The sequence below is a fragment of the Lygodium microphyllum genome, chromosome 16 (assembly GCF_053477565.2).
Source record: "Lygodium microphyllum isolate KBCC chromosome 16, Lygodium_microphyllum_v1.1.10, whole genome shotgun sequence".
Taxonomy (NCBI): domain Eukaryota; kingdom Viridiplantae; phylum Streptophyta; class Polypodiopsida; order Schizaeales; family Lygodiaceae; genus Lygodium; species Lygodium microphyllum.
This window is the reverse complement of record NC_141150.1, coordinates 108,902,631-108,926,581: the sequence shown is the minus strand read 5'-3', so window position 1 is coordinate 108,926,581 and position 23,951 is coordinate 108,902,631. Positions and strand designations below refer to the sequence as shown.

General features: G+C 39.0%; 1 protein-coding gene across 1 annotated transcript; it reads left to right on the top strand.

The window, feature by feature from the left end:
• The first annotated feature begins 322 nt into the window (after nucleotides 1–322).
• Nucleotides 323–5,401, top strand: LOC148023224 (putative pentatricopeptide repeat-containing protein At3g01580). Its single transcript, XM_087696240.1, has 4 exons — nucleotides 323–3,763; nucleotides 3,859–3,952; nucleotides 4,037–4,222; nucleotides 4,808–5,401. Exon 1 carries the CDS (start codon nucleotides 866–868, stop codon nucleotides 3,698–3,700), a length of 2,835 nt encoding a protein of 944 aa, XP_087552366.1. The 5' UTR covers nucleotides 323–865; the 3' UTR covers nucleotides 3,701–3,763; nucleotides 3,859–3,952; nucleotides 4,037–4,222; nucleotides 4,808–5,401.
• The last annotated feature ends 18,550 nt before the right edge of the window (nucleotides 5,402–23,951 follow it).

The window sequence follows — 23,951 nt, the reverse complement described above, 5'->3', positions numbered from 1 at the left end:
TGTGTAAAAAGCTAATGGCACCCACTCCAACTTGGATGCTTGGAGGAGTTAATGCACCCACTCCAACTTGAATGCTATGAACCCTAATAATATTCTCCTACAAATGTTTGTGTTTCATAAAGGAAACATATTTGAAAAGTAATTATTTTGAGAAAAAACTTTTGTCTAAAAAAATGTGAAATGAGCAAGAATCAAGATGTAACCTCGCGAGCTTCACAATGATTCACATCGCATGAACCGCATTAGCGGGCGTGACTGGCCAGCTAGTTATGATAATAAACGTTCAAAGACAATCAATTCAATAATATTTTTTGCACGAATCGCGAACTTAAGACACAAATAGGGAGGCTATGGAGTTCCTAGGCTACCGTATGTCTACATCGAGTCAGAGTCCATGTCTCGACGAACGCAATGACACCATTTCATCGTCGTTCTCGTGCTCGATGAACTTGCATATTGATAAACCACAGATAAGGTCTCCACAGGTATGTGACTTAAGATGCAGATGATCGGCGATTAGCAGGCCTTATCAGAGCATGTACGACATGATTGGCGAGGATTTAGCAAGCCAAAAGCAAGCAAACATGGCTGCCATGTTTGCTTTTTCTGAAGCAGCGCATTATCGGGACATCCATGCCACGATGAAGAAATGCCTCAGTAGCCATGTGAGGCAGTATAAAGCACATGCAGGTCTCATCCATAGGTGGACGAGGGAACTCCTGCGTTATCGGTTCAACTTTATTCATCAGAAAAAGTGAGACATGGCTGTCATATTTGCTTCTTCTGATGTCAGACATTGTTGGGTTCATGTGAAACGTCATTTCACCTTGCTAAGCGCAATTGATCAAGCTTCTGTATCCCTACCATGATGGAGAAATGCCTCAGTAGCTATTTGAGGCAGTATAAAGCACATGCAGATCTCACTTACAGGTGCACAAGGGAACCCCTGTGTCATCAATTCAGCTCTACGTGTTATGGATGTCAGGCCATCCGACATGTTCATGGCCTACACGAGGAGCAAAGTGAGATGCAGCATTTTGCCTGTGATGAACAAGAACATGGTGTTGCAAACTTGTTGAATGAGGGACAGCTTGAGGAAGCTGCAGATGCCATTCTACGCGCAGACATTGCACCTTCTGAACACATGCTTCGGTCCCTTCTAAAAGCCATCAATAAGAGCCAAGCACTTGGTCCAGCTAAACAAGTGTACAACTATTTCTCCCAGCATCCATTGTGGTTCACCCCCTTCCTTGATGATTATTTGGTCAGTACACTGGCTAAATGTGGTGGCCTGAAGGAGGCCCTTGAGTTGTTCCAGAAACTGGCACAGCGTACTGTGTTTTCGTGGACATCTATCATTGCAGCATACACTGAGCGGCTAGAATGTCAACAAGCACTGGGAATGTATCAACTTATGATAAAAGAGGGTGTGAACCCCAATGAATATACCTTTGTGAACCTACTCAAGGCTTGCAGCAGCATCCGGGACCTTGAGTGTGGCAAAGCAATACATGCAGATATCCAAATGCGAGGCTTTGATTCATTCGTATTTGTTGGGACTGCTCTTTTGACTATGTATGCCAAATGTGGAAGTAATGCTGATGCAGAGAGAGTTTTCCATATGATGTCTGAGCATAGCATTGTGGCTTGGAATGCAATGTTTGCAGCATATGTAGAACAGAGAAAAGCTGAAACTTGTTTGAAGCTGTACCAGGAAATGCAAAAGAAAGGAGTGACTCCAAATGAGCGAACGTACGTAAGTCTCCTCCAAGCTTGCTGTCTTCTTGCTGAAGAAGAAGATTCTTCTTTTGTGGAAGGGCAGTCAATCAAGCCAAGATCATTGAAGATGGGCGAGGAGCTACATGAAAACGTGAAGGATAGGGGACTTGATTCAAACATCTTCATTGGGAATGGTCTTGTCAAAATGTACAGTAAATGTGGTAATGTTGACCAAGCGTTAAATCTTTTCACTCAGTTGTCTGAACACAATGTGGTCTCCTGGACTATGCTGCTTTCAGCACTTGTTGAAAGGGGCCAAGCTAAAGTAGCTTTACAATTGTACAAACAAATGTTTGAGGGTAGTGTGCAACCAAATGAATGGACTTTTGCAATGGTTTTGCAAGCATGCTGTAAGATTGCAGAGGAGGAAGAAGTGCTTGTTTCACAAGGGGAATTGTCCATTGCAACTTCTTTTAGAATAGGTCAGGCTTTACATGCTGACGCCAGAAAGAAGGGATTTGATTCACATGTCTATGTTGGTAGTACGCTTCTGAATTTGTATGGAAAGTGCAGTAGCATTGCACTAGCTGAAAGTGTGTTTGCTAGATTGTTGGAGTGTGATGTGGTGGCATGGAATGCAATGCTATCGGTTTATTTGGAAAACAACAGTGAAAGGAGGCTTCTACAATTGTACAAACAAATGCATGAGGAAGGGGTACGTCCCAATGCAAGGTCTATCATGATGGCTCTACAGGCATGTACGGTGCTTGCTGATAAGGAGGCAGCTATTATTGCAGGAGGGCGACCCATCAAAGCAATATCTTTACAAATTGGCCAGGCATTGCATGCTGATGCACAAATGCACTGCTTTGATCGTGACCGTTTTGTTGGTAGCAGCATTGTGTGCATGTATGGTAAAACAGGAAGTATCATGGAAGCAGAAAAAGTCTTTCATAGGCTTTCACTGCAAGACCTGGTGGCATGGACAAGCATGCTATCAGCATACATTGAGCAGGGACTTGTACAGAAGGCATTACATCTGTATAGGCAAATGTATGAAGAAGATGTGATTTTGGATGATGCCATGCTTGTCTGCATCGTGCACGTCTGCAGTGAGATTGGAAGTGCAAAGCTGTGTAGGCTAATCCATACTGATATTGTTTCTACAGGACGTGAAATGAGTCTTCTTTTGACGACTGCATTGATTCATGCCTATGGGAGTTGTGCATGCATGTCGGATGCTAAGTCAGTATTTGTTAGTGTCCCACAGCATGATGTGGTTTCATGGAGTGCATTAATCTCTGGCTATAGCCAAGAAGGTGATTTTCAGGCAACTATCCAGAATTTTGACAAAATGCTATCAGCAGGTGTACGGCCTAATGGAGTTACATTTCTTGCACTCCTGTCTGCCTGCAGTCATGCTTGTCTTGTGGACAAAGGTGTTGACTATTTTGAATCCATGAGTAGGGACTTTGGTATTACCCCAGGGATTGAGCATTATGTTACTATTGTAGATCTCCTTGGAAATGCAGGTGATTTTGCCAGGGTGACAGAAATCTTGTCCCAAATGCCCATGAAGCCTGATCTTGCCATGTGGTTGTGTTTATTGGGTGCATGTCGCAAGCATGGCAATCTGGAACTTGGGTTCCTAGCATTTGATCATGCACTGCAACTGCAGCCTTCCAAGGCTTCTGCATATGTGTTGATGTCAAATATTTATGCTAATACTGGGATGTCTGATTGTGCAACTGAGCTGGATAGCTACAGACAGAAAGGACATGCACAGAAGAAGCCTGGCGAATGTTGGATTGAGAATAGTAATGTAGTGCATTCTTTTATGGTGGGTGATCTAGACCATCCACAACATAAGCCTCTGAGTGGCCTTTTACAGCAAATGAGAGTAAAGCTGAAGGATGGAGGACACATTCCGCAGATGGAGTTTGTTTTCGGGAGGTCTGCAGAAGCGGCAGTCATTTGTTAGGCAAGTGCCAAAGAGTATACTGAGACATCTGAGCAACTGGAAATAACAAAGTGCCTTAAGCAGGTAGGGTTATTATAATTAATTAGTGTAAACGTAGTGTTAATTTCTCCAGTTTACAAAGAGCGAGCTTATACTTATTTCGAAATTTTATTTTACAGTTTGTCTGGTGGAACATCAGGCTTTCATGTCTTTTGGTGGTCTTCAAGCACTCCTACTAATTATCTTGGCTGAAGTAGGAGCTGGAAAGGACTGGTTATTTCTTGAACTCTCAGAAAATAAGTTACACTTATTTTGCTTACTTATTTGTGTTGTAATTTGTGTGCTTCTATTTTGTAGTTGTGCGGCGGTGAAGAGCAGATCACTGCAGTCTAAAAGAAGATGCATGAAAGGAGGATGATAGAGCAGAACAAGTTATCATATGAGAAGCAAATTGTTGTACTTGTAGAAAACCTTATAGCATCATGCTGGCTTTGGCTTGGCTTGCTGCATATGTTTGGAAGTGTATCAAGAAAGTCTCATAAGGTATTTCTGAATTGTTCAACTTGAGTTGGAAAGTTGGAGTCCAGTTTATAATTTATCCTCTGAAACTATTGCTAACTACTAGTCATGGTATTATAAACCTTCTGATTGAACTTTGTCAAAGGAATCCAAGCTAAAGTAGAGGTAAGTATTGGTGATGTTTGCCAAGATCTCTAGACAACTCTAGAAAAAAGTGTTAGTCACCATTTTTCAAGTGAGTTGCACAGCATTGACAGTAGATACAAACTTATGTCAATGAATAGAGATTGCTATTAAGTTTTTACAGCTTCTCCATATTCACATATTTTCAGACACTATATGCACAGGTACAAGTAGCTCCAATGCTGTGGAAAAGTGGCCAGTGTGCTACAAGTAATTCAAGGGTGTCTGGTTTCCTGAGCCATATTTTTTTTACTGAATGAACCACAGCTAACAATTATGAAGCCTTGGTCATTATGTTTTAAGCCCACATAATTTCTTGTGAATTGGTCTCATCAGAAAAGGTTTACCATTCTATGTCTAATTGACTAAGCGGTGGTTATTTGGTCAAAGGAAACTTAATTTGGGTGCCTATTTCACTTGCTGCAGGTGAGGCCAAGGAGAGTAAGGTGGGAGTATTGATGTAGCAAATAAGAAGATTGAGATGCAGAGGTCAATGCCCATTCTCATGTCATTAAAGTAGATGCCCTGACCACCAGGGACCTCCTTCCACCAAGATAATGCAAGACCTCAACAAAGTTCAAAAGAAGAAGAAAAATCATGAAGGCTCGGATGAAGGAATGGGGCCGGTTAATGACTCATCAAGAAAAAAGATTGCAAACGGAGGTCAAAGAGGCTAAGTTCCAAAACCTCTTCAAGACTGAGATGGCAGAGGTCCTCGAAACCTTGTGTTAGCGGGCATTACATCAAAAGAACACCTAAGCTCAAGAGATGGGAAATCAATATTTTGTTTCCCTTACACATAAAAATCTAAAAGACTGCCATGTTAATTAGGCGAAATGCTTAATTTACCCAAGGTTAGACTCCTTGGAAAAGTCCACATTTTGTAAACTTTCCCCCCCTTTTGTTTAATATCCTAAACCATTTCCACAATTTTGGATGAAGGCTATAAATTTTTTGTTAAACGGCTTTCAAAGGTATAATACCATTTGGTCTTGAAGCGGACTTTACACTTATCACATTATAAAAACATGTACCATTTCCATTGAAAAAAATATATATATGCTAAATTGGTTTTTTTTTTTTGGGGGGGGCAGGGAGGGAGGGTGGATGTGTGTTTGCTTCATTTTGCACTTTTATAATCAATAAGTGACATTATGTTTATGTATGTGCATGCGTATGTGTGCATGTGTGTGTGTATATGCATGCTTGTTTCATTTTGCACATTTCAAATTAATGAGTGATGTTATCAACATATACCTTTTTCATTGCTAGCCGCAAGGTTTTCTCATCGCATTTATGGTCTTTTGAGAGATTTTTTATTTTGGAGAAGAAAGCATGAGTTCCAAAAATCATTGGCGATGCAATGCTTCATGTCCTAGCAGGGCCTAAAATTGGCTATTTTAGCCCATCAAAACAAGCAAATAAATTTCCCATGTTAATGCAAAGTACTCAATACTTACTCTATCCAAGTTATTGGGATGTATCCCACTCTAAATGCAAGATACCCCCATTTTATTTCCCCTGGTGGTGTCTTCTATTAAATTGGACTCACCATCCATGTTGTCACTTTTTTTAAACACGTATTTGCTTGGTTCTATTTTCTACCATGCACGTAGCCATCTGTGTTGAGCCCTTTGCTAAGTGCTTCGAGCTTTCTCTCCATAAAAAGCATATCTATGAGTCAAGCCGCACAATATGTCCACTCCCAGGAGAAGCGTATTGCAACCATAGTACCCATTCCATGACCTATTCAGAGGTAGTGCCATGTTTTGTTTCCCGAAACAATCCCCTTCCCTCCCCCCCTCCCCAAATGAGGTTGTAATCTTGGGATTGAGGATACATTATGTCAAGTAATTCACCATGGAGAGCCCCACTTCTAATGAAGTGATAGCGCACCTCAATGTGCTTTGTCTTTGTATAGAAGACCGGATTACATGCCAACCAAGTGACACTCATTGAATTCGAATGTAGTGTAGGAGTCATAGTCATGCCAGGATTGAGCAAAATAAAGAAGTAGAAGAGAAACCTTCTTGGATGAAGGAATATGCCAATATCTTCTAAGCAAATTTAATAGAGCTTCCTCCTAAAAGGGAATTAGACCATGAGATTAAACTTGTCATAGGAGTTGGACGTATGGCAAAGTAGTCTTATCCAATGTCAATCCTCGAAGCCATCAAATTAAAGGAATAGCTTAAGTAGCTATTAGATTGAGGATATATTATGCCAAGTAATTCACCATGGAGAGCCCCACTTCTATTTCAAAAGAAGGATGGTACCCTTCCTCTTTGCATATGCTACCATGGCAGTGACAGTAAAAAACAAATATCCAATCCCCAAGATTGACGAGCTTTTTGACAAGCTTCAAGGAGCAAAGATCTTCTAAAAAATTTGCATGAGATCATCATTGTCATGCTTTCAAGCCTTAATACCATGCTTTTAAGCCATAAATCTCACACCATATTGATCCTATGAATAGGGAGAAAAGCCTTCATGCATAAGTGTAAGGCAAAAAATCAGGTATTTCAACGAACTTCTATACCCAAGGTGATAAAGGCTCAACAAGTAGGAGAGAAACTAAGCATTGAAGGGTTTGGACAATATGAAGTGAAGTGGCACACGACTACATATTTAGAGATACTAAAGTTCTTACATTTACTACATGGCCCCGACCAAGGAGTACAATGATGCTAGTTAAAATAACATGTTTGGTAGATATTAAAGATACAAACTTTCAAGTCATTCTAGGTATCCCATTATCACACACTCACATGTGCATATTCTAACCCCAAATAGTTAGGGATGATGCCATCACAACTATTGAAAAGGTCATGACAGATATTGATCTCCATGGGGGCAATGTTGTGATTGAGGAAGATCCTTAGAGATCCAAGAGTGAGAATAGTGTTGTAGAAAATCCTTAATAGGTGGAGTTAAGGTCAAAAGGTTTTTGGGCTTTCATAGCAAGCTCGGGAAAAAGAACTCCAAAACATATTCTTCTCGCATCAAGTATACCCAATGGAAAGTGCTACACAATGCAATCAAAGAGCATGGGATGATGGAAGAGCAAGGACTAGAAGACTAAAGTTTGGGAGGCATTGGATATAATATTACATGTCAAGCTCCAAAAAAAGAACTTGAAAGAAGGTTTTTGTTTCGTCCAATATAACCAATGGAAATCACTACACAATGCAATCAAAGACCATGGGAATGATGGAGGAGCAATGACTAGAAGATTGAAGTTTGGGAGGTATTGGAAATAATGTTATTGTATTGTGATAAGATATTTTAATCCAATAAAGATCTCCCAATCTTCAAGAAGGTGCTTGATAATTTCAAAAACAATAATTTTATACACTATATGGTAAGGAGTTGTTGAAGTTATTGTTTAGCTCTTAATTAACTTAATCTCTTTTCTTATGCAAAGCATATTATTCATAATCACAATCCTTAGTTTTTGAAGCATTATGGGATACTAAGAAAGGGGGGGTAAGGTATAACTTATCCGTCTAGTCAAAGCAATGTAAGTCAAGGGTACAGAAGCATAGTACAAAGTACGATCTTACAATCACAAAGGGTTACAAAGACTTCTTTGATATCCTCAAGTCAATTGTGATCTGAGAGACTGGATATGGCATATCAGACAATTATTATTATCTCACTTCCCATGAAAATAGTTACAATTATAAAGAAGCTAAAGATTTTATTTCAAATAACAATCTAATTTAAAACAATCCAGTGGTTCTTATTTGTATTGCTCTTAGTAATTAGTTCACAGTTTTGATCACTTTTCTTTGATAAAATATGATTCTATTTTTTCAAATTTTCACAATTTTAATCTCATATATAAATATAAACATTTTTAAAGCTAAAACATTAGAAATATTAATCATTTGCATCGTTGATATGTTGTTTGCTAAGGTAACAAGTGAGAGGGTTGAGGGTTTAGTATTTAGTGTTTCATTTTTACAATAGCTAGCGTATAGGGTATATTCCTCCATGTGCTTAGCCAACACAATCCTACAAGAGTGCAGTACATTCTCAATAGGAAACAATGCATTCAACATATTGGCAAATGTAGGAGCATGAGCATTGTAGAGGAACATAAAGAGCTTTTTAGTGAGGTTCTCCTCTACATCATCCTCAAACACTAGCTTGGACTTCATCTTGTTTTGTGTTTCTAATATAAAAATTAAGCAATTAGCAAAAAAAAATCTCCAAGCTAAACAAATAGCTTAAACCACCAGGATCACCACCTAGCAATATGAGGGCTCTACACTAGGGGAGGTCTCTCTTGCTTAGTGCTATCTGGATTTGTATCACATTAGGGTCACCACCCACACAAGGATCACTGCCTAGTAATATGAGGCCTCTCCACTTCTAGAAGAGGCCTCTCTCGCTTAATGGTGGTCCATTTAGGATTCATTCCAAACAAGGGTTACCACCCAACAATATGAGGGCTTTGCACTTCTAGGAGGAGCCTATTATGCTTGATGATGTCCCATTTGAGGTTTACCCCATACCAAGGTCACTAAGGAGTGATATGAGGGGTCTCCACTTTTGAGAGGGAGCTGTTAGTGTTGACCTATTTGGGGTTTACAGCACACTAGTGTCACCATTGAGCCACATGAGGGCTTTTAGAAAACTACCATATGATTTTTGTGAAGGAAAATGGCAAAACCTACCCACACCACACTACGGTCACCATCGAGCTACATGAGGGTCTAGCCTAAACTACCAAATGACTCAATTTTTCCTTTGGAAAACTACACATATTATTTTAAAGAGCTTCTAGATGTCAGAAGTTGCAATTCACTTGGTTTATTTTATTTAAAAAACATGGGATTGCTTTTTATTGTGGATATCCTAATGGTGCTTGCATAGAGTTAGAAATAGCCTACATATGCTAGGTCATCAAATGGTACTTGCATGAAAAATAGGCGATATCCCTGGCTAAGTGGGCTCCTTGATCTACCATGTTGAGAAAGCAAGGGTGAAGCAAGAGAGCTAGACAAGAGCATATGCAATAGAGAGTAAGAGTGCATGCGATTGAGAGAGAGGAAGAGAGTAGGAGAGCAGGCCTTGAACCCTAAACCCTTTTTAAGTAATCCTCAATTCTAGAGGGATCCTTGTAGTGTGAGTTACATGTGTTTCGATTTAGTTTAGGAGATGTCCCAGTGTACGTGCAAGGTATTGGCTAGGTCTCTCTATAGCACAATGTATATGCTCTAGTGGGCCAACACCTCCACTATGGCGCTAGGCAACTTAGAATACCTAGTGAAAAGATGTACCTAAAAAAGACCGTTTACACATAATAGAGAAGAAGAAGAGGATTGGAGTCCATAAGGTTTCCATTACAAATGTCCCTTCCCATTGCATGCAACATCTTGTCTACCCTCCCCACTGTCACTATTAAGGATAGTACACAATGCTCATGGGATATGGAAAACTAGTCAAGCTCTCCCCTTCGAGGAAGAGCTACACAATTGCAATCTCAAATAATGATACAAACATGATCTCACAATAATGCTATCGATGACAGCAACTTCTTTGTATGAAGGCCAAGGAATAGTTGAGCCTTTGAGACCTTCTTTCAACCTCTTCTTTAGCAAGGTGTTTACCACAACACCAACTCTTTAAATCAAAGCGTCTAGCAACATCTTACTCCTAGAATAGTAGAATAGCAACAACATTGACTAGATGCACAACAAAGAAGAATGTCAACCCTAAGAAATGTTATTAGGCTACGCTTATGCTTTTAGATTGGATGGTCAATCCAAAAGCAGGTCAACAAAATAAGATTCGTATAATGAAGACAACAGAGATCAAGAGACTTCAGGAAATCAATCAAGACATGACAAAAGAGGCCAACGAGAGGCTACAATTGGAGCTTTGATGATTGGAGACCGAAGAGCAGTGAATTCAAGCCAAGAAGGTAACTGCACCAACTAATAGTTTGAGGTTATGGAATGATGAATATGAAGCAAAAGCTTTAGTTCATCTTTGTCATGGTCCTTGGCTCCCAACAAAGATGAAGCATGGCTAGTAAGATGGAATGCATGGTTTTAGTGTTGAATTTTTGTTGCAAGTTATGAGCATTGCCACCAAGATAATGCAAGACCTCAACAAAGTTCAAAAGAAGAAGAAAAATCATGAAGGCTCAAATGAAGGAATAGGGCCGGTTAACGACTCATCAAGAAAAAAGATTGCAAATGGAGGTCAAAGAGGCGAAGTTCCAAAACCTCTTCGAGACTGAGATGGCAGAGGTCCTCGAAACCTTGTGTTAGCGGGCATTACATCAAAAGAACACCTAAGCTCAAGAGATGGGAAATCAATATTTTGTTTCCCTTACATATAAAAATCTAAAGGACTGCCATGTTAATTAGGAGAAATGCTTAATTTACCCAAGGTTAGACTCCTTGGAAAAGTCCACATTTTGTAAACTTTCCCCCCCTTTTGTTTAATATCCTAAACCATTTCCACAATTTTGGATGAAGGCTATAAATTTTTTGTTAAACGGCTTTCAAAGGTATAATACCATTTGGTCTTGAAGCGGACTTTACACTTATCACATTATAAAAACATGTACCATTTCCATTGAAAAAAAGATATATATGCTAAATTGGTTTTGTTTTTTTTGGGGGGGCAGGGAGGGAGGGTGTATGTGTGTTTGCTTCATTTTGCACTTTTATAATCAATAAGTGACATTATGTTTATGTATGTGCGTGCGTATGTGTGCATGTGTGTGTGTGTGTCTATGCATCCTTGTTTCATTTTGCACATTTCAAATTAATGAGTGATGTTATCAACATATACCTTTTTCATTGCTAGCCGCAAGGTTTTCTCGTCTCATTTATGGTCTTTTGAGAGATTTTTTATTTTGGAGAAGAAAGCATGAGTTCCAAAAATCATTGGCGATGCAATGCTTTATGTCCTAGCAGGGCCTAAAATTGGCTATTTTAGCCCATCAAAACAAGCAAATAAATTTCCCATGTTAATGCAAAGTACTCAATACTTACTCTATCCAAGTTATTGGGATGTATCCCACTCTAAATGCAAGATACCCCCATTTTATTTCCCCTGGTGGTGTCTTCTATTAAATTGGACTCACCATCCATGTTGTCACTTTTTTTAAACATGTATTTGCTTGGTTCTAATTTCTACCATGCACGTAGCCATCTGTGTTGAGCCCTTTGCTAAGTGCTTCGAGCTTTCTCTCCATAAAAAGCATATCTATGAGTCAATCCACACAATATCTCCACTCCCAGGAGAAGCATATTGCAACCATAGTACCCATTCCATGACCTATTCAGAGGTAGTGCCATGTTTTGTTTCCCGAAACAATCCCCTTCCCTCCCCCCCTACCCCCCCCCCCCCCCCCAAATGAGGTTGTAATCTTGGGGATCATCGCCAAAGTGATTACTAGCCTCGTTTTGTAGGCAATAGCTTGCTTTTTCTTGGTGGTGGTCCTCCCACGAAGGGCTCGCTATTATCGAGGTCTTTGAGAGTCACCATCGAGTGATTCATGGCAACTCATTCTCATGGAGCAACCTCTATCTTTGAGGGTCACCACCAAGCAGTTCATGCTCATAAGTATCACGGTGCAATTTCTATCACTTCGTAGTGTTTCTTTTCAGTTCATGGTTTAGTATTCATGGCATGTAGTCCCTCCCACCCCAAGTGTAGAACATATCAAACATACTATGTAGTGCATGAGCTATGCAAGATACAACACCACATATAGTCTACAATGCCATGCCTGCCCTTCCAAAGATTGGTTTGCAAAACCCATGAGTGCTTGGGCATAGGCATGTGATGGATCATCTCCACGTCCTTACACTTCAGAAGATTGTCAAAAGATTCCTTGCCAAATTTCTTGAAGCTATATATTTCCTTGTTACCCATGCTCACTCGGTCACGGTCAAAGCCCAAGGATTTACTCAGCTTGCACCACTTGCAACTACACTATGATAGTGTTTTGAATCCTATAGAGATCTTACATTTGTGCACATGGAAGATTCTTGCCATCCCCTCTTTTTACCCACGAGCTAGCCTAAGATACCTTATCTCCCATGAGAGGGACACATGCTTGCAATGAGTAACAACTCAAGGATCCCCTTGGTCATAGTCTAAGCTCGAGAGCTCGATCTTGGACGATCCTCAACCCCAACACCATGCCCAATTCGAGCCCTGGCCTGAGACCTAGCCCGTGCTTGAGCCCCAACTCAAGACCTAGCTCAAGCCCCTGATCCTGATCCTTGAGTTGAGGTCAATCTTGAGCCCCAACGTGAGCCCTAGCTGGAGATCTAGTGTGACACCCAATCTGAGTCCTCGTCCTATGCATATATTAATGTTGAGACTCCAATCTACGCTTGAGCCTTCGCCCCAACCCACCTCTTCCTCAATTTGAGTCTCCATATCCAGTTCAACTCATCCCACACCTCAAAAATTGCCAATTTTGACAGAGGAAAACATGCTATGATAACCAACTTAACAATGTCCTAAGTGACTATGTTGCCAAGCTAGAGTAGCTAGTGCTCTCCACCCAATTTGTTTTAGCCTTGAGAGGGTAGTGAGAGGTGGTAGAGTTTGATCATTGACATTCGAGTGCTTTCTCACCCAAATGACGAGAAGCTGACCGACTTCGCTGTTCACAATGTTCAATTGCAAGTTTTTAATATTTAGTGTTTGGGAATCTTTATCCTTCTTCTCATTACGTAGGTTGACTTGATTAATTTTTAAAAAAAATAGTTTGATTTTTTTAAATAGCTATGTAATGTCTTTGTTGCCCCACCGAAGGTCCAAAGAGCCATATATTACCTTAACCCATTGATTTCAGTGCATCTACAAAACGATGCAATTTCATTTTCACAAAGTTTGAATTTATCATAGTCTACAAATGCTTGATCAATAGCATTACTTGTTTGTGTATACTAGCTTCTTCTATTCTAGTTTTTGTATTAGAATTTTGATCTAATCTGATTGATTGGATAGGCATCACTCGAGTTTAATAATGTATGCTCTACATACAAGTATATGTTATTTTGCAAATATTGTTAGCAAGGGCTACTACAAAGAGGAGATCGACACAATAAGCACCTAGGCCTCTCCTTTGAGGTTAGTTTGTGTTCTTTCAAGGTGTCATCAAGAGCATTAACCTGGCTTGTGTCTTTAGAGCTACACACAAAATTGTATGCTTCCTGGAGCACCTTCTGATAGAGCATCACCTCGTAAATAACATGACTACACATGTTATGTGAGTCCCACAACAACCTACTAATGATGTTAATTGTAGATGGAGAATGTGCCTTAATGATTTTCTTCTCCTAAACTATATATTTGAACTTCCAAATGTGAATGGATTTTGTAATGAAAGCTTATTTTTTCAATCAAAGTTTCATTTTGTAACAATGCTTTTTATACAAGAGATCAATGTACAAATGTACTCCCATTTTAATGTAAAGAAATTCAAAGTCACTGCTACAACTCAACATTTTGTATTTGCAATTTTGCTAAATGTCACAAAGAGGAGGTGGAGTGAAGAGATGAATTTCCCACAGAGAGAGAGAGAGAGAGAGAGAGAGAGAGAGAGAGAGAGAGAGAGAGAGAGAGAGAGAGAGAGAGAGAGAGAGAGAGAGAGAGAGTGTGTGTGTGTGTGTGTGTGTGTGTGTGTGTGAGTGAGAGAGTGAGTGAGAGTGAGAGAGAGAGAGTGAGTGAGTGAGAGTGAGAGAGAGAGAGAGAGAGAGTAGAGCAGACGCTAGCCCAATGAAGCCTAGCTAAGGGCTACACCAAAGCAAGTTCATGCCATGTGGCAACTCAATATCAATTAGGGAGACATCGCGCACATTGGAGAGTGGGTCAAAAGTAGTGGCGAGGGGGTCACAAGCATTGGAGAGGGGATCCCAATGGATCAATACATTGTGGTGTGATATGGGGGAGACCCTATGTCAATCACAATCTCCTATCCAAACTCATTGCTACCCACATAGCTACCTCCATTTATCCCTATATTTTGTTGTAAAGAGGTTCAAAGACAATAAAAAATAAGAAGGGTGAATCAATTCAACCTCATATATCCACTACAAGAAATGTGGAAAAATCAAGAATTTGCCAAGAACACTAAGGACTACAAGAGATTTTGCAGTAGCAAAATGATTATGATGAAAGTATGGACTATTTTATGAGACTGGGGTTCAGATACAGTTGCATGGATACACTGATGCTGATTGGGTCCACGAGCAACAAGGAGGCTCTTATGAGTTGTTTAGAGCATTAGCTAAGTCTTCTTTACAGAAAAAACCCTTGATCTTATTCCAATATTCAAAGAGAAATTGTTGTTAAGGATTATGAACAACCAAGGACACGTGTGAAAGCATCATGTGAAAAATGCAATGGGTACAATGAAATGCCAAGCATTGATATCTATCCAAATAGAGGTAGTGGACTACAAGGTCAAGTAGAGTATTTGGGAAAGAGCTTTGATGATGTTTTGTTGGATAAAGGACGAGGGGTCAATATAATCCCTCAAGAGTTATATCTTGCTTATAAACTTCAGGGTTTATTGCTTACACCATTTCAAATGAAGATGAATGACTAGAGGAGATTGCAACCTTTGGGGATCTTGAAGAACCAATTAATTGGAGTTGTAGGTTTGAAGTTTAAAGTCAGCTTTGTAGTACTCTATGTGGAGATATTAGGAGATTCCTATCATATGTTGTTGGGCATAGGGTTTAGAGTAGAGAGACTAGAGGAGCCATTCACAAGGGTTGTTGGTGGTTGCTTAGGGTTTAGGGTTTAGGGTTTAGAGACTAGAGGATCCAATGCATAATAGCACGTACACACACACACACACACACACACACACACACACACACACACACACACACAAAGCTAAAGGATAGTAGCACCTAGGTACTCTTCACCTCAAGGTCCAGATGCTCAAAAAATTCAATAGTATATTTAGTACCCTTCACCTATGAGTATTGCTTATGTTAGGATCCTCTTTGCATTACTATAATCTCAATGCTTGTGCTTTTGTATATTTGTACATGTAGCTCAATATCATAATCTATTGGGTTCATGCATAATGACATTATTCAAGTTACCCTTATTTGTTATTGTATCCAAGTACTACTATCCCTTGGCTCTCTCTCTCTCTCTCTCTCTCTCTCTCTCTCTCTCTCTCTCTCTCTCTCTCTCTCTCTCTCTCCCTCTCCCTCTCCCTCTCCCTCTCCCTCTCCCTCTCCCTCTCCCTCTCCCTCTCCTCCCTCTCCTCCCTCTCCTCTCTCTCTCCCTCTCCCTCCCCCTCCCGCTCCCCCTCCCGCTCCCGCTCTCCCTCTCCCTCTCCCTCTCCCTCTCCCTCTCCCTCTCCCTCTCCCTCTCCCTCTCCCTCTCCCTCTCCCTCTCCCTCTCCCTCTCCCTCTCCCTCTCCCTCTCCCTCTCCCTCTCCCTCTCCCTCTCCCTCTCCCTCTCCCTCTCCCTCTCTCTCTCTCTCTCTCTCTCTCTCTCTCTCTCTCTCTCTCTCTCTCTCTCTCTCTCTCTCTCTCTCTCTCTCTCTCTCTCTCTCTCTCTCTCTCTCTCTCTCTCTCTATTTGTGCCCGTACCCATATGTCATTATGTATTGGCTCAGAGGTGGTGGGTACCCAATAGATGATGGTGTTGGGCTACATGCACAAATAGATAGAAGTACAAGCATTGAGATTACCCTAATGCAAAGAGGATCGTAACTTAAGGAGTACTAAGAGGTGAAGGGTAGTAAATATATTGTTGAATTTCTTGAGCATCCATACTCAAAGGTGAAGGGTAGCCAAGTACTACTGGCTTTTGGCTCCTTCTCTCTCTCTCTCTCTCTCTCTCTCTCTCTCTCTCTCTCTCTCTCTCTCTCTATATATATATATATATATATATATATATATATATATTTGTGTCCATACCCAGATGCCACTATGCATTGGCTCCTCTAGGCTCTCTACTTATGCTCAAATACACTTTACATTTAAATGTATTAGATGATTTATTTCCCCTTGCTTTGGCTTTGGCAGATGTCAATAGGACATCAATAGGCAACTTTTGATGGTTGAGTCGGCCGCCACAAGGGGTGTTGTTGGTGGTGGATAGACAAACAAAGAGGGCTTTCTATCACATAAAAAAGTAGGCTTTGATATACTATTGTCATTTGGCTCCTTTCTCTCTCTATTTGTGCCCGTACCCAAATATTGTTATTTATTGGCCCCTTTACTCTCTCTACTTATGTTAGAGTACTCTTTACATTATGGATAAGATTCTTTCTTTGCCCTTACTTTGGCTTTGCAAGATGTGGATAGGACAACAATAGGCACCTTGACGGCTGAGCCAGCCACAAGAGCTACTATTGGTGGTTTAGGGTTTAGGGTTTAGAGTAGAGAGACTAGAGGATCCAATCACAAGGGATATTGGTAGGGGTTTAGGGTTTAGGATTTAGAGACTAGAGGATCCAATGCACGACTTCTAGGTACAAGCACAAATAGAGAGAGAGAGAGAGAGAGAGAGAGAGAGAGAGAGAGAGAGAGAGAGAGAGAGAGGACGGTAATACTTGGGTACCCTTCACCTCAGGGTATGGACACTTAGAAAATTCAATAGTATATTTAGTACCATTTAGCTCTAAGCACTACTTATTTTAAGATCCTCTTTGCATTAGGGTAATCTCAATGCTTGTACTTTTGTCTATTTGTGCATGTAACATGATACCGTCATCTATTGGGTCAAGGCAGAACGGCATTATTCAAGGTACCCTTATTTGTTATTGTACCCAAATACTAATGTCCTTTGGCTCTCTCTCTCTCTCTCTCTCTCTCTCTCTCTCTCTCTCTCTCTCTCTCTCTCTCTCTCTCTCTCTCTCTCTCTCTCTCTCTCTCTCTCTCTCTCTCTCTCTCTCTCTCTCTCTCTCTCTCTCTGTGCATGTACCTAGATGTCATTATGCATTGGCTCCTCTAGTCTCTCTACTTATGCTTGAACACGCTTTACATTATGTATTAGATTCTTTCTTTGCCCTTGCTTTAGCTTTGGTGGGGTAGATGTGGACATAGGACAGTAGTAGGCAACTTAATGGCTAAGCCGGCCACAAAGGGTGTTGTTGGTGGTGGATTTTCAAATAAAGAGGGGTTTGCATCACATAGAAAAGTGAGCTTTGATATATCCACGGAAACTTGACCACACCAACACAATCATCCGATGCACAACAACGTCATCCAAACCATGTATTGGGTCCTCTCCTCTCTTTACTTGTGCCAGCTCCCATGTACTATTGTGTTTTGACTCCTCTCCTCTCTATATCTGTGTCTATATCCAAATACATAATAGTGAGGGAGAGCACACACAAATAGAGAGAGGAGAGAAGCAAAATGCCATATACTTGGATACAACAAAAAAAAAGGGTTTCAAAAACACAACATAACTTTGATAACAACATAAACTATTGTGCATGTACCCCTATACCATAATGTATTGGGTCCTCTTGTCTCACTACATGTGCAGGCACCAAAGTACTATTGTCTTTTAGCTTCTCTCTTCTCTATATTTGTGCTATTGGTGGTGGATAGACAAATAAAGAGGGTCTTGCATCACATAGAAAGTGAGCCTTGATATATTTAGACCATGATTAAGCCAAGTAAAAGCCCATGAAGCCTAGGTTTAGACTTCCCAAGCTTAAACAAGATTAGGGTGCAGACAAAGTGCTTATTTTGCATGGGGTTAAGGAGGTAAAGCTCTCTATAGCTAACCAATGTATTTTGAAACCTAAGTTTATGCCTTTAGTGGCTTAGACCATAAATGTGGCACTTGAGATAGGTGATGATGAAGATGAGTTCTTTTTGCAAGCTAATCCCACAATTATCCTAGTATTTAAAGTTGATGAGGAGTAGATCTTAGCAAAATACAATGTATTACCTACAACTCTATTGCTAGAGTTACAAAATCAGATAGATGCATGTAGGGGGCCTAAAACCCATTGAAGCCATCTAGTCACAACTCATGCTTTCATTACATGAATGGGCCATGCATAATTTGGAATCGAAGAAGTGATGTGATGCACACAACATGTGATATCTGTGTGTTCAAGGCCTAAATACAACATCCAAAGCATCACCCAGACCACAAAACACATGGTTGTATAGAAAATGCACAAGAAGATCAACATATCTATACTTAGCACAAAAGCACAAAGGACACTAACACATATACCTAATGTATATTACCATGAAATGTCAAGGAGCAAGCTTTTAGGGGCTACAAGATGCTCAATTGGAGTAGGATGAACTGCCCTTAACCATTATAGACAAAGACTCCACCATATGCATGGTGTTTTGCAGAAACCCATCCATCATTCCCTATCATCCACTCTACAATTCTTTCACAAGTGTGCTTCGTTGCCTATAGCTCTCCTCTTGTAGCATTTAGCTTTTCTTGCATGTCAAAGGTCTCTTTTTGGAGCTCTTTAATAAGTACCTAGTTTTGCAAATTTTGAGTTTTGTTGAGAATCCAATTAGAAGAGGTTATGATTGTGGCACACTTTTTCTCAACTTCTATCTCCAACTTGGAGGCTTCATCTAACTCTTGAATAAATGCATGGTTTACATCTTTTACAAGGCACCTACATGTCACCAATACATACTGCTGCCTTTTAGTTATTCCACATTTTTGGATTACATATTTTTCAAGTAAACCTGGTGTTAGAGAATTTAGAGACTATGTTTCCTATGTTCTAACACCTATGCTACTAGAAGTAGACCCCCTCTAAAAGTGAGCAAAATCCCCCTAGTCAACATCAATGCCTCCATACTCTAATGCGTTGAATGTACAAGCCAAGACAATGTCAACTTCATTATTAATGATCATATTTGTTCAGTAAATCCTTTTGTACAACCTCTAAAGGTTAGCACATGACCCCTTCTTTAAGCAACCTATGTGGTAGCCCTTGCATGTTGTAGGATGTGATGAGCCCCATGTTCTCATCAACCACTCCTCTAGCTCTCAATGAATCTCTGGCCTAGCTTGTAGGAAGAAATTTCACTCAAACTTAACTTCTCAAGGAAAAACATAGTGTGCAATCAAAGTCTTCTACTCCTTGGCATTGCTTTTTGCCTTTCCCTAACTCTTCTTAGGTAATTTCTTCACACCATGACTTTTTGTCTTGCAGGGGAGTTCTTTGATGCCTTTGTCATCTTGGATTGATGGTCAAGGCTACATGCGCAGAGCCATATAGAGAGAGATAAACAGACAAAGAGAGCAAGAGCTTCACACATAGAGAGCATGAGATATATATATATATATATATATATATATCACAAAGAGATGACAACCTCACCAAAGAGAGAGGGTGCCACAAATTCAATTTCAAAAAAGTAAACACATAGTTACTAAAGCATGGAATTTATACTATCTAGATATAATTCTAGGGTGTCAAGTCTAGAGTGGTTTTCCCATAAGCTTCACTCTATCGTCCATGTGAGTAGTAAAGGCATGTATTCTCTCATGCTCGTTAAGTGGAAGCTTCCTTTAGTATTAAGTATTTTTGTCAATCGTATTTACATTGTAGCATGCTTTCATCCAAGAGACTCTTTCAGTAAGCATCATTCTTTGGATTTTGAGCTAGTGCAAAAGACTGTAGACAGTATTGGTATTAGTCGAGATGCATATAGACAAATTTTCCAACTAATGCAATCAAATATGAAACAAGATCAACTATGCAATTGTTTATTTCCAAAGCCATCTATGGTGTAGACTATGAGATAAAGAGTTAATAGTAAAGTAATTGAAGTTTTAGGTAAGCCTTTTCATAACAAGGCCAAATTTAAGGATAAGAAGAAAGAGGTTCTTTACAATAAATTGAACAACATTTTTCTTGATCTGCCTACTCTACAATGTTTGATGATCGTGTTCTATGATCTATGTTTAGAAGAAGCACAAGAAATAGCCATGTTTGTGATCAAACTTGATGAAACTGAGATTTTAAAGTGTATAAAATTAGAAAGGATCTCCATTACATTGATGAATAAAGCACTTTCATCAAGCCATGGTAGTGATTCAATATGAACACAATATATGGCGTTAGGAGCTTTTGAAATAGATACAAAGGATTTTGATATACTATATTAGGTCTTCTATCAAACTTCAACACGTGATGTGATTAAGAGCCAACAAGCAGGAGAATAGCTATTCGTTGAGGGATTTGGGAACTACAAGGTTAAATGGCTCATAGCTAGTGACTTAAAGACACTCTAGTGCATGTACAATAATGTATCTAAAGGAGCAAGCTCTAGATGTCCCTACCTATATTACATTCCCTAGATGTGCAATTGAGCTCAAGCAACTAGAATAGAGCCCCCTCATGGTATATCAAAGATCCACACTTCAATCCAGTTTTAGATATTCCTTTGGCCAATGCTCATATGTATACACTTTATGCACTCTGTAGAATAATTGAAAAGCTTGTTCATCTTTACATAGGGTTTGCTTGAAAGCTAAAACCCTTATCAACTATATAAGATGCTATAACAAAGTTTGAGCAAGTTTTATCTACAATTGGTTTGCGTGGAGATAACATTGTTATTAAACCAAATCTTTAAAAGTCCAAGGATGGAAATTGTGTCCCAAAAGATTCATCTATTGGTGTGGTGAAGGTTAGAAGGTTCCTAGGCTTTCATGGAAAGCTTGGCAAGATTAACTCTAGAAATGGGGATTCGACCATTAAATATAATCAATGAAAATCCATATCTAATGCAACTAAGGATCACGTTAATAATGGACAGGCTCGAAACAAAAAAGTCAAAGTTTGGAAATTATAAGATTAAAAAAATTCATTACGATAAAATTAATTGAAAGGATGATTATCTCAAAGACTTCAAAGACCAATTGAACCTTTTTAAAAAGGCAATGATAGAAGGTTGGAATAATCAACTCTTCACTCACTATATGGTAAGTTGTTATATTTTTTCATCGTCTAACTCATATAAAATGTCTAACTCTCTTTATTTTTTACTTATACAACCATGCTCCATATTTCATCAAAATTATATGAAAGCCTATCTATTTAGTTAACTCAAAGAATGAAAAAATCACATTATTAAGCAAAAACAAAATATTTTAGGCACACAAGACATGGAGGAGGAAGAGTCAAAGCAAAGAGTTTATTAGAGATCTTTCAATGGTTTTATAGATAAATTTGACATAAATTTAAGCTTAAAGAAAAAATCACACAGTGCAATACATCATCTTTGACAAAGACCATACAAATGATTACCTAAAAAAGGAAAGAGAAATATCTAAACTCTTGTGCAAAGTAGAGATTTTCAAAATGATTACAAACTAAACAAAGAGAAAGCAAAAGATAGATTTCAAGAAACCCTTGACTCTTTAAAATCCTTCAATCTATTTATGTTGTACAAAGGAATCTTTGATTTCACCCCAAGCAATAAGACCTCTACATTTCAAAAACTCTTACTTTCTGTAGCATGGGAGAAGCTTCAAATCTTTTGCATCTCCTACATGGAAGAGTAAATAGAAGCAAAAAACTCCAAAGAATTTAGCTCTAGACTCACTATAACTAAGCATGTAGCCAAAAACCCTTATGGCTTCTTCCTCCTTTACCAAAAGTATACTCTCCACTTCTCTACTTAAAACTTAAAATCCAATGACTTTGGAAAAAGCTTTTAAAGCCATCATTTGTATGCTTGAAGAGCTTGAGAATTTGTTGTGGTAAATTATAATAGTTTGGTTATTTAAGCTTCAAATATAGTGGCCAAGTCCTTGACTTTTTCTAAGCTTCAGTGATCTAGAGCCCTTGGCTCTTCTAAGAAATTTATTAGGGTCCTCAATTTCAATCTGCATAAGAAACAAGAAAATTTTCCTTCTCAATAAATGGAAATCTAAAAGTCGCTTATCCAGTAAGCACAACAAGCCTCTAGTATTAAGCCTATGAATATCTTGAAAATATATTTCATACCTTTGGGTTTTCATCATCTTCAAGAAAGCTCCTATCATAGAGATTTATTAAGTTCTTCGACTTCTCCTCTGATAGAGACTTCAATGTGTCTTCATATCTTATGCTCTCAATGTCGTGTCTTTTTTGGACCTCTAACAACTCTTCTTTTGTGGTGGGTAGCCCCTTCTTTTCATATTCCACAGTGTGATTAATACATGTGTAAGGCCATGGAGCTATCTTAAAAAATATCTCCCTCAACATCCAAAGTTACTAGTGGTGAGCATGGTTCATAACTTGTGAAATCCTTATCAATCTAGCCCCATGCTACTAGGATGGCTAAGTAGTAATCATCTCTAAAATAAAAAAAGATGTTGAATATCATTGAGCAACATATATCTTGTTTTTATTGATAAGGTAGATAGGAAATGTAGTGGTACAATCAAAAGGGCCTTCTTCAATCTCTGTGCTCAATTCCATCTCCTCTTCTTCTACCTTTGTGATATTTTGACTCTTAAACACAACAGGATCAAAACCTTGCACTAGTTAGTTCTCAGCATCCTTTGGAAATATCTCTACCTTGTCTTCAACCTCTTGATCTATGTACGCATCGTATTTTCCCTTCTTCTCTTGCACTTTCTCTGAAGAAGAATCTTCCATATATTAGAGAAAGATAAGAAAATGTGTATCTTTCTAAATCAAAAGATACTATTGCTAATCCCTATAAAAGGACAATTCGTTTCATGCCTTCTAAACTCCTCATCAATAAGATAATACATAGTGAGCAAAGTTGTCTTGGTAGCATTGGTTGCTTGGATCACATCATTCAAATGAACATAGTTATCAATTGTGAGAGAGTCTGCATCTCTAGTATAAAATTCCAAGTACTCCTCAAGCTTCTCTTCAAGATATCCTAGGAGTTCTTGCAAATCAAAAGGGATATTGAGCATATCCCTAATGTACATAAACTTGGATGAGATCCTTGTCTTTTGAAGAAAATCAAATAGTCTATCACCACAATTATCCTCCAAATCTTCTTGCTCCATTCCCTCAAGGGATAGCTTTCTCTTTGACATTCTAACTATGCAAAAACAAAAAAGTGTTAAAGAGCATACCTTAATGAGCAAGAAAAATTAAAAAATCAAGTGGAATATATACACAATAAAACATTGACATATGAAATACGAGACTAGTTACAGCCAATAGAGAACACCAATATTGAACTCTTATTTCACATGATTCGATCTAGAACAACTTGACAAATAGTAAGTTCAAATGGAACACAATTGAAAGTCAGGAAGGCATGCCCATAGGTGAGAAAATTGTGTTTCATTTGGCATTGAGATAAAACTAATTTGATATGATCAATTACAAGTGTCTAATTTGGTAATTAATACTTGCATTTTCTTTCAATAGGGCATAGGAGGGCTTAGCTTCACTTTGATGAAAATAGGGAAGATTGTGTCTAGAAATGTTCAGCTATTATGAGACGATACTCTTAAATGACTCCAAAGAAAGCATCTAATAATAGAGTCATTATTCTTGTACTTATGCTAAAAATAAAAAATTTCACCCAAAAAGAGAGCTCTAACTTTTTTTACTTTTTTAAAGATAACTTTT

Bases quoted from the DNA above. Each gene is read 5' to 3' on its own strand.
- LOC148023224 (XM_087696240.1), top strand. From the start codon at position 866: ATGATGGAGAAATGCCTCAGTAGCTATTTGAGGCAGTATAAAGCACAT.